Source organism: Pleurodeles waltl, chromosome 4_1 (assembly GCF_031143425.1).
Source record: "Pleurodeles waltl isolate 20211129_DDA chromosome 4_1, aPleWal1.hap1.20221129, whole genome shotgun sequence".
Taxonomy (NCBI): Eukaryota; Metazoa; Chordata; class Amphibia; order Caudata; family Salamandridae; genus Pleurodeles; species Pleurodeles waltl.
In genome coordinates this window covers 784,479,673-784,494,340 of record NC_090442.1, presented here as the reverse complement: position 1 = coordinate 784,494,340, position 14,668 = coordinate 784,479,673, and the positions used below count along the sequence as shown (strand labels likewise).

Below are 14,668 nucleotides of genomic sequence, written 5' to 3'. Positions count from 1 at the left end.
CGTGTGTTGAGGAAATTTCCTGACTGTGCTAGAAGCCCCACGTCCCCGTGTAAGCAGATGTGGAGCTCTAATTTGAGTGAGAGTTGTGCGGCGGCACCCACTGGTCGGTGTGGCACTCATTTGCTCCCACCTCAGGGCAGACTGGAACAGTGTCTCTCCCTGCCGAAAATCTGGGGGACAAAACGTGTGAATCACCGGGTCCATCGCACGCTGCACCTACAGTTGTATCCTACACCACATTGGACATGTAGCCCCGCCTCCCTGAACCTACACACTGTTAGACACACTTCTGCTGCCTTCATAGCTCGGACCCATGGAGCAACACAACACAACCTGACGAGGAGAATCTGTTGTGGAGCAGGTACCATGTTTCGGAGCTCAAGGCTGGGTGGGAAAGCAGCTGTGAGACTTCTGCTGAGCGACTAGGGGTGGTCTAGCTCATGCAGGGATGCTGTACTGCACAGTAACCCTGAGGCAGTGACTTGATTGCCTTGGCTACCTTGATTGCTTTGACTGCTGTCACCATATAAGCAGCGCTTTCTCGACGACCTGACTTCTATTTATAACCTCCTAAAACTTGTTGGTATGACATGTACACAGCTGTGGTCACACTACCTGGAGGTGAACCTGTTCCAGATAACCTGACATGCCTTCTGGTGCAGCACCTTTGGTGGCCATTGTGGACTAGGAACTCGTGCAGTGCTGTGTGGCATCCTTGTAGAGATGGCGTGTGTCTGAACAGGCCTCAAACAATCATAAAAATGTTACCAGGCCTGCAGGTCAAGTAACTTGAATAATCTACTCGACCTATCTGTAATGAACTTGACCCATAATCGGGTCTCAAATTGTGTGATCCTAGGCAAATAGTTTACAGAGTCATCTTTTTCTTAATTCTCACATATGATTGCACCTTCAAATATGTGAGCTCAGCATTTCTGCAGTACAAAAATACCTCTTTTGTTTGATTAAGTAGACTAAAGTCTGCTCCATGTATCACAAGAATCTAGCCCATATATAGGGGACACATGACCCATGACTTGCTTTTAGTTTACTAATAGCATTGCCATCAGGGCAGGAGTGTTTCTCCGTTTATGTTTAAACACTCACTTTTAATAAATATATCACTAAACCAAGATGTAGTAGCATACTGTAATCTAGACACAGTAAATTTCAAAGAAATGTCCCAAATCCTCTCCACTAACTTGCAGCTTTACTGATAAAACAGTATAGGGTATTAATAATCTGTGGAAATTGAGTTTCAGAAAACACATCCTTTGCACATCAACATGTAAAGTGTTCTGAATTGTTTTCATCCTATAAAAATATTTTTTTAATCACACAAGTACAAAAATGGGCTTTCACAACCATTGAAATAGATTTTGAAATGTTTGCACAGTTGACTTAGTCATTTAAACGTTGTGTGTTAGGAAAAACCTGACACCCTATTGCCTTTTATTTCACACCCTAAACAGCAGGGCAAACAGTTCGCCTTACAAAATCCTAGAACTCTGCATTCAGAAGGAAAATTAATTTTAAGACAAACTGACTTTTGACCTCTGCCTGTGAACACAGAACAAATGTGACATACAAGAACAGGTTTTAAAGGTGTATTTTATTGCTCCTCCACTTTCTGACAGAACAACACAACCACTCTTTGTCAACTCATCAGAAGAGGCGAATAAGTCCTAGTAAAAATAGCTCAACCTGATAAAAAAATGACTTGCCATTGCGAGTGGCCTAGTAGATTTTTTTTAGCCCTGCTGATCTTAGTCACTATCTGACCACTTGAAGGCACTTCTACTAGGACTACTTGTGCTGTGGTGTGCTTAATAATTGTAGCCACCAACAAGCAGGTCCTGGTGAAGAGGACTGAACACTCCTCTTCTCAACCAATACAAACCTGTCACAACCAACATGGGTCGACTGCGTTCGACACACACATGGGATCAGACTGAAAGACCTGTTTCATTGAAAGGCAAACTGGATGCTGTATTGGTGGCAATTGAACGCTCCAGATCCTTACTGAAAGCGAAAACTGACACATTTGCGACAGATCTTACCGTGGTACGCGCAGACCACCGGAAACTCACAGACAAAGTGCCAACAACTGAGCTAACCGTTGAGATATGACCTCCAAAAGTCCACAGCATGGAGTCGTCTCTGCGGTCCCTGTCAGAGCAGGTGCCAATGCTGGAGAAGCGCGTTGAAAACACTGAGGGGAGATCCCACAGAAATAATATTTGAGTGTTGGGTCTTCCCGAGGGTGCCAAAGGTCAGACGCAATGAAATATGTAGCGAACTGGCTGAGAGAACTCCTCCCCCGGCAGCTTTTAGCTTTATCACAATTCCTGTCAGTCGAGAGAGCACACAGAGTTTCAACATGTAGACCCCCGCCTGGCTCAGACTCCTGCTCCATGGTAATCTGTTCTGCACTACTGCGATAGAGACTCAGTATTGAGAGAAACACCGTTACTAACTCAAGTGAAGGTAGACAACGCTCAAATCATGTTTTTCCCAGATTACACAATCGCGGTACAAAAACAACAAGGCTCCTTCCTTGCTGTGAAGTGCTGGCTAAGGGAATTAGAATTGCATTACTCCCTTCTTTTTCCAGCAAGATTGCGCATTGTTGTTAAAGGCACTACGCACTTCTTAAATACCCTGGAAGATGCACGGAACTGTCTGGAGACGTCTGGTGTCTGAACTGCCGAATCGCAACATAACACAGACGGGAGCGGACCCCTGACCTCGGGCAGGCAATGACAATGACATGGGGCCAAGCAGAAAACCAGGTGGTTCTCACAAGCAGCCCCTGACCTGGAACAAATAATTGCATAGTGCTGTCGAGTGGTAGAAGAAGCTGCTGCCCTTACTGATACTATGCACAGTCCCAGCCCAGAAGCTGAAGAATCTCAATCATCAGATTTAGCCAGCTCTATTGCCACCTGGCCCTCTAGACAGTACTCTTTCCCCCCCACTGGAGGTCACCCCACAAACAGAGGATACTGTTAGCTGATTGTCCTCTGTCTGTGACTCCCCGTCAACACGCTTCACCCCAAGATACAATGCAACGTAATTCAACCCAGTTAAGTCTGTTCCCCATTGCGGCTGACATGCACACACAAAACAAACATGCTGGTACCACCTGATGACTGAACCCAAGTATCACCGTCTGTGACACCAGCAGGCAATTTTTAGCCATGCCAGATACATGACTCTGCAACGGATGAGCAGACATTTATATTTCTTCATTGTAGGAGAGGCCTCCCCTGCAAGATGAGGCAGTCTTGATCTAGCGACCTATCTAGCCACCTTCACCCTTGTCCCCCACTGACACTGCCCTAAATCCTGGTTTGGGTGGTCACTTGTTCTTGTGTACTGCCCTTATTGTATTTGCTATGTTATGTTAACAGTTGCTTATGTTGATAATTGTTTTATAATCCGTATGTTGTTCCTTTGGAGGCGACCTGGAGAGAATCCCACTTATGCTGAATACACATCTGTCAGAACTGATGACACGCTCATGGGGAGGCAAGTAGTCAGTCCCTGGCTCAGTGATGACATAACCCATGAGCCACACTAAAATACTGACTTGGAATGTGCGTGGCATTCACACCCCCGCTTGGCGCTATGCTATTTACCCTTATCTCTGGTGTCAAGTAGCACACATTGCCTTATTGCAAGAATCCCACCTGACGCTATTAGAAGCTAACAAACTTAAGCGATGCTGGCATGGTCAAGTATACTCTACTAACTATTCTTCCTATGCCTGAGGGGCCTGATATAGATCCCTCTTGGGGTCCTGTTTGTGAAGAAAGAGAAGGTGTCGACCTTGAGGGACGTTATGTATTCATCAAAGGGCAATTAGACGATGGGCACCTATTAACTGGTAGCATATACGCCCCTAACACCGAGCAAGCCCCCTTCCTGCACAAAATATCCAAGGTCCTGTCCTGCTGGAGTAGGATCTCTTGGCACTGGGAGGCAACTTTAATAACGTACAGGACTCAACTGGAATCTAATAGATGTTTCACGGTCCTGTAACACCTCCACCGGGGTCTATTCTTTCTACTCAGCCCCACACGGACTTCATGTACGCATTGATAGGCTGACTTGCACTGTGGATCTTGCCCCAAACATAACATATACCGATTATCTAGGACGCAGCCATTCTGATCATAACCCTCAGTACTTGCTACTAGACTGGGATGCAAGTTCCAACCCCAGTTCCTACATGGCAGCTACAGTCTTCGGCACTCGAAGATCCTGCATTTCGTGAGTCAGTCAGTTGGATGATTGGTGACTATTTTGACCTCAACATCGGCTCAGCTGACACTTGTCCCATGGATTGGGATGTCTTCAAGGCAACCCTTCGCGGACTTTGTTTGGAATTAACTTGGAACACACGCTGACAGCTAGACAGAGTGGTGTCTAGAGTAGAACACCAACTACTACACCTTGAAACAGCAGTGTCACAAGACCAGCGAAACCAGCCGATACTCACTAAGGCTTAGAAAGACCACTCTGTACTAGTAGAGAGGTTACGCTGTCTGAATTACGCTGCTCACTCCGCCAGGACACATGCCACAACAGACAGAGGTGGCACCCTCCTTGTCTGGCTGATAAAACAAGATCAGTCCCAACGCCCCATAGAGTCATTTTACTCATAGAATGGCCCACTTCTTTACACGCTATGCAAAATACTTAATGAACTACATTTCCAATATACCACATTACATCAGTCTGTTGTGACATCTTCTCTTGATGACATTGACTCCTTCCTTCCCACAATAGCCCTCCCCTGATAATGCTGTAACAAAGGCTAAACCTAAATGAACCCATCACCTTGGCTGAGATTCAGGGTACCATCAGAGCCCTTGCTACAGGAAAAGCCCCTGGCCCAGACAGGTTACCAGCAGAATTTTATAAGGCATTTGTAGACCAACTTGCACCTGATATACATGCCAGTACGAAAAGGCTTTAGCCACTGCATGCATTCCCGACACGTTTGGTGACTTATTCCTCATATCATTATCTAAACCACATAAAGACCGGACTCAACTACACTCATATAGATTATTGGGGCTGTTAAACTCGGACTATAAAATACTAGTCAAAATTGAAGCAGATCACTTGGCACCCCTTGTCCCTGCCCTGGTGCATGCAGGCCAAACCAGCTTTGTACCAGCCCGCACTACATCGCTCAATCTACAGCTTTATTTTGCAGACCAAAACAGCTTTGTACCAGCCCGCACTACATCGCTCAATCTACATCTTTTTTTTTTTTTCATTCTAAAATATGCATTGCCCCACTGGCCCAAGGCAGGCTATATAGTACTCAACCTCAAAAAAGCATTTGAAATTTTAGAATGGCCTTTTCTCCTCCAAACATTGTCGCGATTCGGGCTCGCATCTCGATTTACACAAAAAGGTGCACCTACTGTATAACTCGCCAGCAGATAGAGTTAAACCGGACCAATTTGTGTCCACCCCAATAAAATAGAAAGGGGCACACAGCAGGGCTACCTCTTGTCGTCTCGCCTCTTTGCACTAGCCATGGAGCCCCTGGCTGTTGTTTTGCTTGTGAAGGGCTGTGGCTGGGTTATACTAGTGGCGGATGGGACATGTGATATCTGTCTTTGCTGACGATCTCCTCATTTACTTGTGGATTTTTCTCACTTCCAATCACTATCTGGGCTTTGTATCAGTTGTTCTAAGTTGTGCATTTTTCCATTCACACCATACATGCCCAACCCTAGCCCACCACCCACTGCTCCCTCTTAGACTTGGCAACCCAATATTTTCAAATAGCTAGGCATCCAGATTTATAATTCGGACTCGGACATATTAGACAGGAACCTAATACGTGTCAAAACAATCCTCAAATCCCATTTCTGGTTTCTGGAAGACACTTCTTCTGTTAGTGGCGGATCGTGTGGCACTCCTAAACATGGTCACCGTATCCCGACTACTTTACATTTTTGTCAGTCTTCCACTGTGTGTTCCTTCCTCTTTTTTCCATTCCCTGGAACACACCATGTGAGAATTTGTTTGGAACAAATCCAGGTGCAGAGTAGCACTTGCTGAACTATATAGATCTATACAGACCAGGGCGGTTTGGTGCTCCCTAATTTTGAACAGTACTATTTGACAGCCCAATTGCTGTGGGTCTCGTGGTGGCTGGCCTCTTGCCACCCGGCTCATACAGCGACGATGTCTCCACCCTGGACTGTCTTGGAACTTCTCTTTTTATTTCACCCCTGTGCCAGAAATTCCGTGCCCCAACCTCAGTGTCTACGCATGGCCTACCGCTGCTTCAGTTTAAATGTATTCATCTCTAAGGTGCTGATTTTTGCACCCCGGTCATCGCTTTTTTGGGGATGCTACCAGGCCCCCATACCACCACAATAGCAGAATTTCTACTGTAGTACGCCACCGGGATCCATACACTGGGTGACCTCTATGAAAATAAAAACATACTACCATATGAAAAATTAACGGAAGGCTGGGATACCTCCAGGTGGATTCCTCCTTTATTGCTCACTCATTGGGGCAGTCATGGGCAGATTTGACCCAGGAACCACCCACACACCTCACCCTATAATACTGATGTCTTTGGTAATGGCAGGCACTTGGTGCGCTGACTGGCAGACTTGTTACATCACCACACTTCTTCACCACTTACTACACTCTGTGACCGTTGAGAAGCTGACCGAGGTGCACCATACACAGACAAGGAATGGTCCAATGTGCTAGGAAGTCCAATACGGATATCGCGCAGTACCAGGTTCCGCCTAATCCAATACTATATTACCCAAAGGGCCTACCTCACGACCGCTAAAATTAACAGATATTTCAACTGTGCAGATGCAGAATCTCCACAATGTCATCTTCTACTCGCAGACTTAATACACATGTTATGTGCATGCTCACACTTACACTGTGTTGCATTGTCTGGAACATTGTGTGTGCCGTACCATTCCACTCACCTGGGAGGCATGCGTACTGGGACTCTTTTGCATGGACAAGAAGTGCAGAGCCACAGCCCGATATCTGGGTCGTGTCTTAGCTAAAAGATTCATCCCTCGTAAATGGCACTCACCTGATCTACCACACTATACTGCATGTCTAGAATCAATGATGGTTTGGGCACAGGCAGAAAGTGTTGCCCTTCACCGGGAGGACACACTTGGCCTCCTTAAATGCCCAACAGCTTCTAATTGAGATACAATACTAGCTGACTTATACACATTTATACCTGATACGCCCACAGCTGTTGACGAGCTGACATCGGGAAATGTGATGGCCGATCCAGGATCACTAGCCACATTCATGCTCCCTGCTGCAGTACACACACACTGCAATAACATCCCCCCCCCCCAGGCCCTGCGCCACGCCCCAGCCAATTATTAGAAACTCTATTGGTGACTTAGATGTTGTCACTGTTGTAGTGCAGTTATGCAGATGGTTTTGTTGAAGGGCATAACTGCTGTTTTTTGTTTTGCATACTGTAGGAAAGTGCCCTTGTTGGCATGGCTACCACCCCACACACACATTTTGCCTGATATTGATGCCAACTTTGATTGAGAGTGTGCTGGGACCCTGCTAACCAGGCCTCAGCACCAGTGTTCTTTCCCAAAATCTGTACCTTTGTTTACACAATTGGCACACCCCTGGCACCCAGATAAGTCCCTGTAAAAGGTACCCATGGAACAAGGGCCCTGTGGCCAGGGAAGGTCTCCAAGGGCTGCAGCATATATTATGTCACCCTAGAAGACCCCTCACCAAGCACATACACACTGCCTTTGCAGCTTGTGTGTGCTGGTGAGGAGAAAACAGCAAAGTCGACATGGCACCCCTCTCCGGGTGCCATGCCCACAAACTATTGCCTGTGGCATTGATAAGTCACCCCTCTAGCAGGCCTAACAGCCCTAAGGCAGGGTGCACTATACTTCAGGTGAGGGCATAGCTGCATGAGCAATATGCCCCTACAGTGTCTAAGTCCATTCTTAGACATTGTAAGTGCAGTATAGCCATATTGAGTACATGGTCTGGGAGTTTGTCATTACAAACTCCACAGATTCATAATGGCTTCACTGATTTTTGGTATCAAACTTCTCAGCACAATAAACCCACACTGATGCCAGTGTTGGATTTATTGAACAATACACCCAGAGGCATCTTGGCGATGTCCCCTGTATTTTACCCAATCCTTTAGTTCATTACTGATTGGTCTTTGCCAGCCTGCTTTTAGGAGGCGAATTGCTGGCCACATGGGGTGAGAGCCGTTGTACTCTTGGTGGGCTGAAACAAAGCCTGCACTAGTTGGAGGTACTTCACACCTCCCCTTACAGGAACTGTAACACATGGCTGTGAGCCTCAAAGGCTCAGGTCTCTTGTTACCGTGGCCCAGGGCACCCCAGCTAGTAGAGTTGCTCACCCTCTGGACAAAGCCCCACTTTTGACGGCAAGTAATATAAGGGAAAGCAGGAAGGAGTGACTCTTCGCTCCCCCTACCCCACCACCAGCTAGGACAACCCGTGAGGTGCCCAGAGATGAGGTGTCCTTCTCCTAGCAGAATCATCCATCCTAATTTGGAGGAGAGGGACCAATAGGGTTAGGTGTGTGTCCCCCTCCCCAAAGGCAGTGGACACAAGAAGGGTGTAGCCACCCTCTGGGTCAGTAGCCATTGGGTACTGCCCTCTGACTCCTGTACGCCCCTAAATCCAGGATTTAAGGGCTCCCCTGAACCCAAGTCATCAGATTCCTGGCGACCTCACAAGAAGAAAGAAGGAGTGCTAAGCTGAAGCCCCAAAAGAGAAGACGAAAACTGATTTTGCCCCAGCCCTACCAGCCTATCACTTGCTTCAAAGAACCTGAAAAATAAAGCAACGCATCTTGTGGGTCCAGCGACCTCTGCCAAGCTTCCAGACGACTGCCTGCATTACAGAGGGCCAAGAATGCCTGTGGACAGCGGCCCTGTCCAAGAAGAAACTACATCTAAGGACTTCAGAACCTCCCCGGATCTGCGAGTCCTGACCACTCTGCACCGACTCCCACAGCCCGTGCCCAGGTTTCCCAATAGGCTAGAGAGGATCCCCAGGCGATTCCAAGTAAGTGCCCACCCTGGGCTGACCTCTCCTCACGGCAACACTTGCAGTGTGAATTCAGAGGACCCCCGACCGCGAAAGCTGCAGACGAAGATATCCAATGCCAAAAAGTACACTTCACCTGCAGCCCTCAGGCCTTGGAGTACCCGACGTCCGGTGCAGCAAAGTTCAACAGGCGGCCCTCCAACTTGTCCAGCCTGTGGTTTTCCAGAACTGACCCCCAGAACTAAGTCTACAGCATCTTAAGTGATCCCCGGGGTCCCCTCATAGGAAAGCAATGGGAGCCCGATGCTCTGTTTGCACCGTGCACCCGGCCGCCCCTGCGCCGCGGAGGGTGTGAGTTTGGTGTCTACTTGGGGCCCCCGATGCTCCTTTAAACCCCCCAGATCTGCCCTCCTAAGAAACGGGTACTTACCTGCCAGCAGATCTGAAACCAAGTGCACCAGTCTCCATAGGAGCCCATGTTAAACTTGCTTCATCTTTGATCTCTGCACCTGGCCGGCCCCGTTTTGCTGGTGGTGGGTGTTTTTGGGGTCAACTTGAACCACAACCAGTGGACTGCCTACCCCCCAGAGACTGGAACTGTAAGAGTTGTACTTACCTGCAAAACATACTAACCCCCACCCCCTGAAAATTGCACTGTCTACTTTTAAATCAGATTATTGCCATTTATTCAAAAACTGTACAAATTACCAATTCCAATCAAAGTGGTATTTATACATATGTGAAATATTTATTTATGCACTTATCTGCAACTTGAATCTTGTGCTTCTAGAAATAAATTGACAAAAGATATTTTTCCTATATAAAAAACTATTGGTTTGGAGTTAAGTCATTGAGTGTGTGCTTCTTCTATTGTCTGTGTGTTTACAACAAACGCTTTGCACTACCCTCTGATAAGCCTAACTGCTCGACCACACTACCAACAAAAGAGAGCATTACTATTGTCTACTTTGGCCTCTCTTAGGCCTCTGGGCAACCCCTGGACTCTGTGCGCACTATATCTCATTTTGATATAGTATATACAGGGCCAGCTTCCTAGACATACTTACTCTACAATTGCCTTCCTAACACTTCTGAGCATCTACAACAGCAATTCGAACACTGTTTATGATTCTCTATGACATGAGACACCATAATAAATTGACTGTACTTCGGATAAGCTACCTAAAATGCATATTGCATGTGTACATTGCAAATTATACAGTGTGTACATTACCTTGTTACTGGAATGTGAGCAGTGTAATGCAATGTCATATTTTTTTTTGTGTTGTCATTCTTAATTCAAAACCAACGATAGATTACACAGATCCGTCCAATGAGACAAGGTACATAACTCTGTGGATTCCAGTATTACATTACAGGAGATGCCAAACATACAGGGAAGAGGAGATATTCTGACATACGTCAATAACCAAGAGGGCCAAACAAAATTTGGTACATATCTGAAGCTCCATGCAGCAACTGGAATAGGTGGTCTGATCACAGTATAGAACATTACCCGTGTCCCAACCCATACCCAAGCAGTAGTTGGTGTGAGAGATCTGGGAGTCCGGGCATAGCGCCGTCAATTGTCCCTCCCCCAAGCCTCCCAAAACTCCATTATCCGTTGTCTGGGTTGCATGTTGAGAATGAGGAATGGGGGGGGGGTGATCACCTGTGGGTGACTATTTAAGGAAAAGGGGGCAATACTACAGGTCAGCGGGGTGTAAGACATGAGGTGGTAGTGGAAAGAAAGGGCCAGGACGGTAGAGAGGGGTAAGTGATGTACGAACCGAAGGAGAGGGAAGGAAGGGAATGTAGGGGGAGGGGTTGAGGAAAAGGGAGAGTTGGCGGAGTGCACACAATGTAGCTGGGGGAGAGGAAGTGTTGCAGGTGAGCAATAGAGGGGATCAGGACGCAGGGCAGCTGGAATGAGTCCATGGGGAGAGGAAGGTATGGCCTGAGCAAGGGATAGGGGCTGCATCTGCCACATCATGCGCCATGGGTAATTAACAGAGGGTAACACGGGGCTCAGTGGTGATAAGGGAGAGTGGGGAAGAAAGAAAGAAGGAGAGGGAGCAAAAAAAATAGGGGGGGTTCCGAAATACGAAACATGGAGGTAGCAAGAAGTAATGATACACCTCCAGGTCTCCAGGTACGTGTGATCAGTAGGGAAAAGAGAGAGGAATACAGCAGTGGGGTAGTAGTGAGAGTGAGAGTGAAAGTGGAGGTGGAAGTGACTGAGGGGGGAGAACAGAGAGGAATGGGGGGGGGAGAGGTGAGGTCAAGGGGGGGATGTTCAAAAGAGATAAAGTGGATATAGTGGGAATAGAGGCGGCAGAAGGGGTGGAGGGAGAAAAGGAAGAAGAGGGAAAATCTACCCTTAGGAAAATGGAGTCAAGTCCAGGCGTAGATGTGTGCCTATGCGCAACTAAAGCTGAGCGGTAGGGGCGGGTGGTGCGCGCTGGTATGTGGCTTCCAAACAAGGGGTTCACCGCAGTGTACCTTGGTGCAGGACACCGGCGGGGAGAACTTAGACCTCCGGTGCTGAGAGGAAGGGGGCCCACGTCTGGAGGAACACATTCACCTTATCCTAGAGGCTGTATATGAGCTGTTCGTGGGAGGCAGCCTGGTACATTGCAGTGATCCATTCTCCATGGGAGGGGGCAGTTGCAGTGTCATATTTTGATGAAAAATACAATAAAACAGATTCAAACAAGAAAGGTAGATAGACAAAAGTATACAAACCTGCTGACATAAAGCAAACGGAATCCTGCCTGTTCTGTCCAGGGTACGCTCCACTCATAAGAAAGGAGTGAAAGCGATTTCCCTAGTTATTGGTCACCTAGCCAATATTTGTAAGGCAGCACCTTGGCCAATGCCATGCACTTTTTACCAAGTGTTACTGTGTAGACATCTTAGCCCGAAAACAGGCCATGGTGGGCCAAGTGGTGTACCTTGTTGGAGATATCTACATCATTCACACAATATCCACTGCTTCTGGAAGGCACTGCTTTTTAGTGCAACCCTTTGTTATTATATCGTAGTCAAGTGACAACTACTGTTTCTTGTTGGAATTTGAGCCCAGTGGTGTATTTGGTGCCATTTGCCTAGTTACAGAATAACCAGTAGGCTGAGAGACATAGGTACTTCTCTGAGAAAACGGGTGGGGTGGATTTTAGAGGTGGAGTAGGCAATAGTGGTACTGCAACCTTTGGGAATTGTGTCTGTAGTGGAACATTAAGTGTGTGTGTGTACACACATACAGTGTGGCTCAAATGATTATTGAGGTGTGTTTGTGGCAAACCAGGTTCCTCAGGTACTGTACATTGGTCTGAGATGGTATGGCCATTTGGCAGTATGTCGGTCTGTGATGGTGTGACCGTTTGTATTGCAAGCTGAACATGTCTGCAGAGGTGCCTGAGCTTTGCTTGGACCAGAGATGGTCCTAGCCTTTCTGAAAGAAATGTGTAGCCTTTTTAGTGTGTTTAAGGAACCATACAGCTGCAGCTGTGAGGAATGTGCATGACATTTTAGGGATCTCAAAGAAATATGTGCTGTATAAGAGTTTTTAAGGAGTCTGTCATTTTCTGTACCTTGCTGCTTGTACTTAGACCTGCAGCTGACCATTCCAAATCAGAATGAAATGTTTTGAGGCTGTTACTGTGGACCTCTTAACTGGAATTCATTGGCTTTCCAAACTGATTCTTATGGGTGGCGAACAACAAATCTCTCTAGGTTAAGAAATAAAAGAGAAGACAGTATTCACCTGTCCAGTGGGGTCGGAGTAGGGGGATTATCAAGAGTCCTAAAGATAGTCCAGAAATGAATGTAGTGTACAGGAAGACATAATTCCTTAAGAAATTCTGATGGGCCTGGTTAACATAAGTGTCATTGGAAGAGAACAAGCTCTACTCCTTAAAGTCCTTGACTGCAAGAGTAAAGCCCCAAACTGTTCCTGAACAAATGTTGTTCTGCTTTTCCTGGGTTAGGTATATCACTTCACATTGTGTTCGAACTAGGCCTAGAGGTAGGCACTGTTAAAGCCCAAGACTTCAGCAGCTGCACTTGATTCAGCACCATAAATTATATACAAGGGCGTCCTGGAGTTTTTTAACAGTTGTTCCTGGTTTCGCCGAAATCAACTATTCACTGCCCAAACTGACAGATAGTTCTTTTTTAACAAAGAAAAAAAGGTTCAGCACTGACCTACTACAGCATGATTATCACAGTCTGTGAATTATTTTGACACAGATGGTTTTAAGAATGTGATCAAGTTTACAGTACTCTGACAAGCTGTCAGTTTCAGCCGTCATGATGTTCTCTCATCATGGCCTGCTTCAGGATTCTGCATACAGTCTGGGGTTAGATTAGGAATAGATACTTTCTTTCAACTACTTTCATGAGTTTTATTTTTTCTGTTTTTTGTAGCCTGCTCATCATAAAGTGGTCTAGATTCACTTACTGAAGGGATCCTCTGTTGAACTAGAAGCGATACAAGAGCCTGAGGGGTTCACTCCATCAGTATGGGTTGTCCTTCAGAATCTAACTAAACTGATTGGGAAAGCCATATCCAAGAACTCCTATGTAGTTTGGAATGCTGTCAAGAAGGAGGCTGTATATGGTAATGCACAAACGCATATGTGGTAGACATTTTGGATGGAGATATATTTATGAAGTTGGTGTTTGGTGGTGGTGGTGTTTGCACATGTAAGGGTTGTGTGCAGTTCTTTTTTCTGTGTGCAGTGAACATTGACAGTGATGTGGGTGGTGGTATATGGAATCATGGTTATGTGGCGGTAACACAAATATCTGAGATCAACGGGTGGATATGCATGTTTGTTTATAAAACAATGTTCTTTTTCATATTTTTTATTGTTTCATTTACAGCTCAGCAATGGCCAGAATGTTGGTGAGGTGCAGGGATTGGATCTGGATGCAATGAGGCTCCGCCTTTTGGAGCAGGATAAAACAGTGCAAACTCTGCAGGAGACAATCCACGACTTACAAGAGCAGCTAAAGTCAGCCAGAGACTTGGAGAACAAGCAGGCAGAGCAGGTACAGTTGACAAATCATCAGAATGGAATGGTAGCAGGCCACATCTGCCTGTGTTTGTGTTAGTGCGTGTTAGGGTATGTGGTGAAATAAAGGACTTATAATTGTACTCCAGTTCATTTGCTGTTTTCGTCTGTCTGTTGGTGCATTCAGCTGTCCTGATCTCAAGGGTGGTGTTCTGTGACACTGAATGGGTACCGCTTTCTCACATTGCTGCCTAACCTTAATTTTGTGCTAGTGTGGAACTGATTTTAAATTTCCTTGCTGTTTGCTTCTAGCTGCTCTCCATGCAAGAGGTGATTAGTTTGAAGGACGTTCGTCTCCAAGAACTTGTGCAGCACCATGGTGATGAACTCAGAGAGCTCACAACTCAGTCAGAAACACGTCTGCAGGAGCTTTTGCAGCAGCATGAGGAAACACTCAAACAGCTAGCAGAGCGCTCCGATGCAGGAGCTGACATACAGCAGGTAAAGCTTAGTGTGCAGGTATACAACAGTGATTTTGGCCGTGTTAATGATACA

At 46.4% G+C, this 14,668-nt stretch overlaps 1 protein-coding gene across 5 annotated transcripts in view; it reads left to right on the top strand.

The window, feature by feature from the left end:
• The window catches only part of LOC138288169 (golgin subfamily B member 1-like), a 379,608-nt gene that overhangs the window by 48,642 nt on the left and 316,298 nt on the right, over positions 1–14,668 (top strand). For all 5 annotated transcript variants that reach the window (XM_069229484.1, XM_069229482.1, XM_069229483.1 and 2 more), the window contains 2 exons: positions 13,983–14,150; positions 14,426–14,614. In XM_069229484.1, the coding sequence (XP_069085585.1) occupies positions 13,983–14,150; positions 14,426–14,614 (357 nt within the window). The remainder of the gene's footprint in view (positions 1–13,982; positions 14,151–14,425; positions 14,615–14,668) is intronic.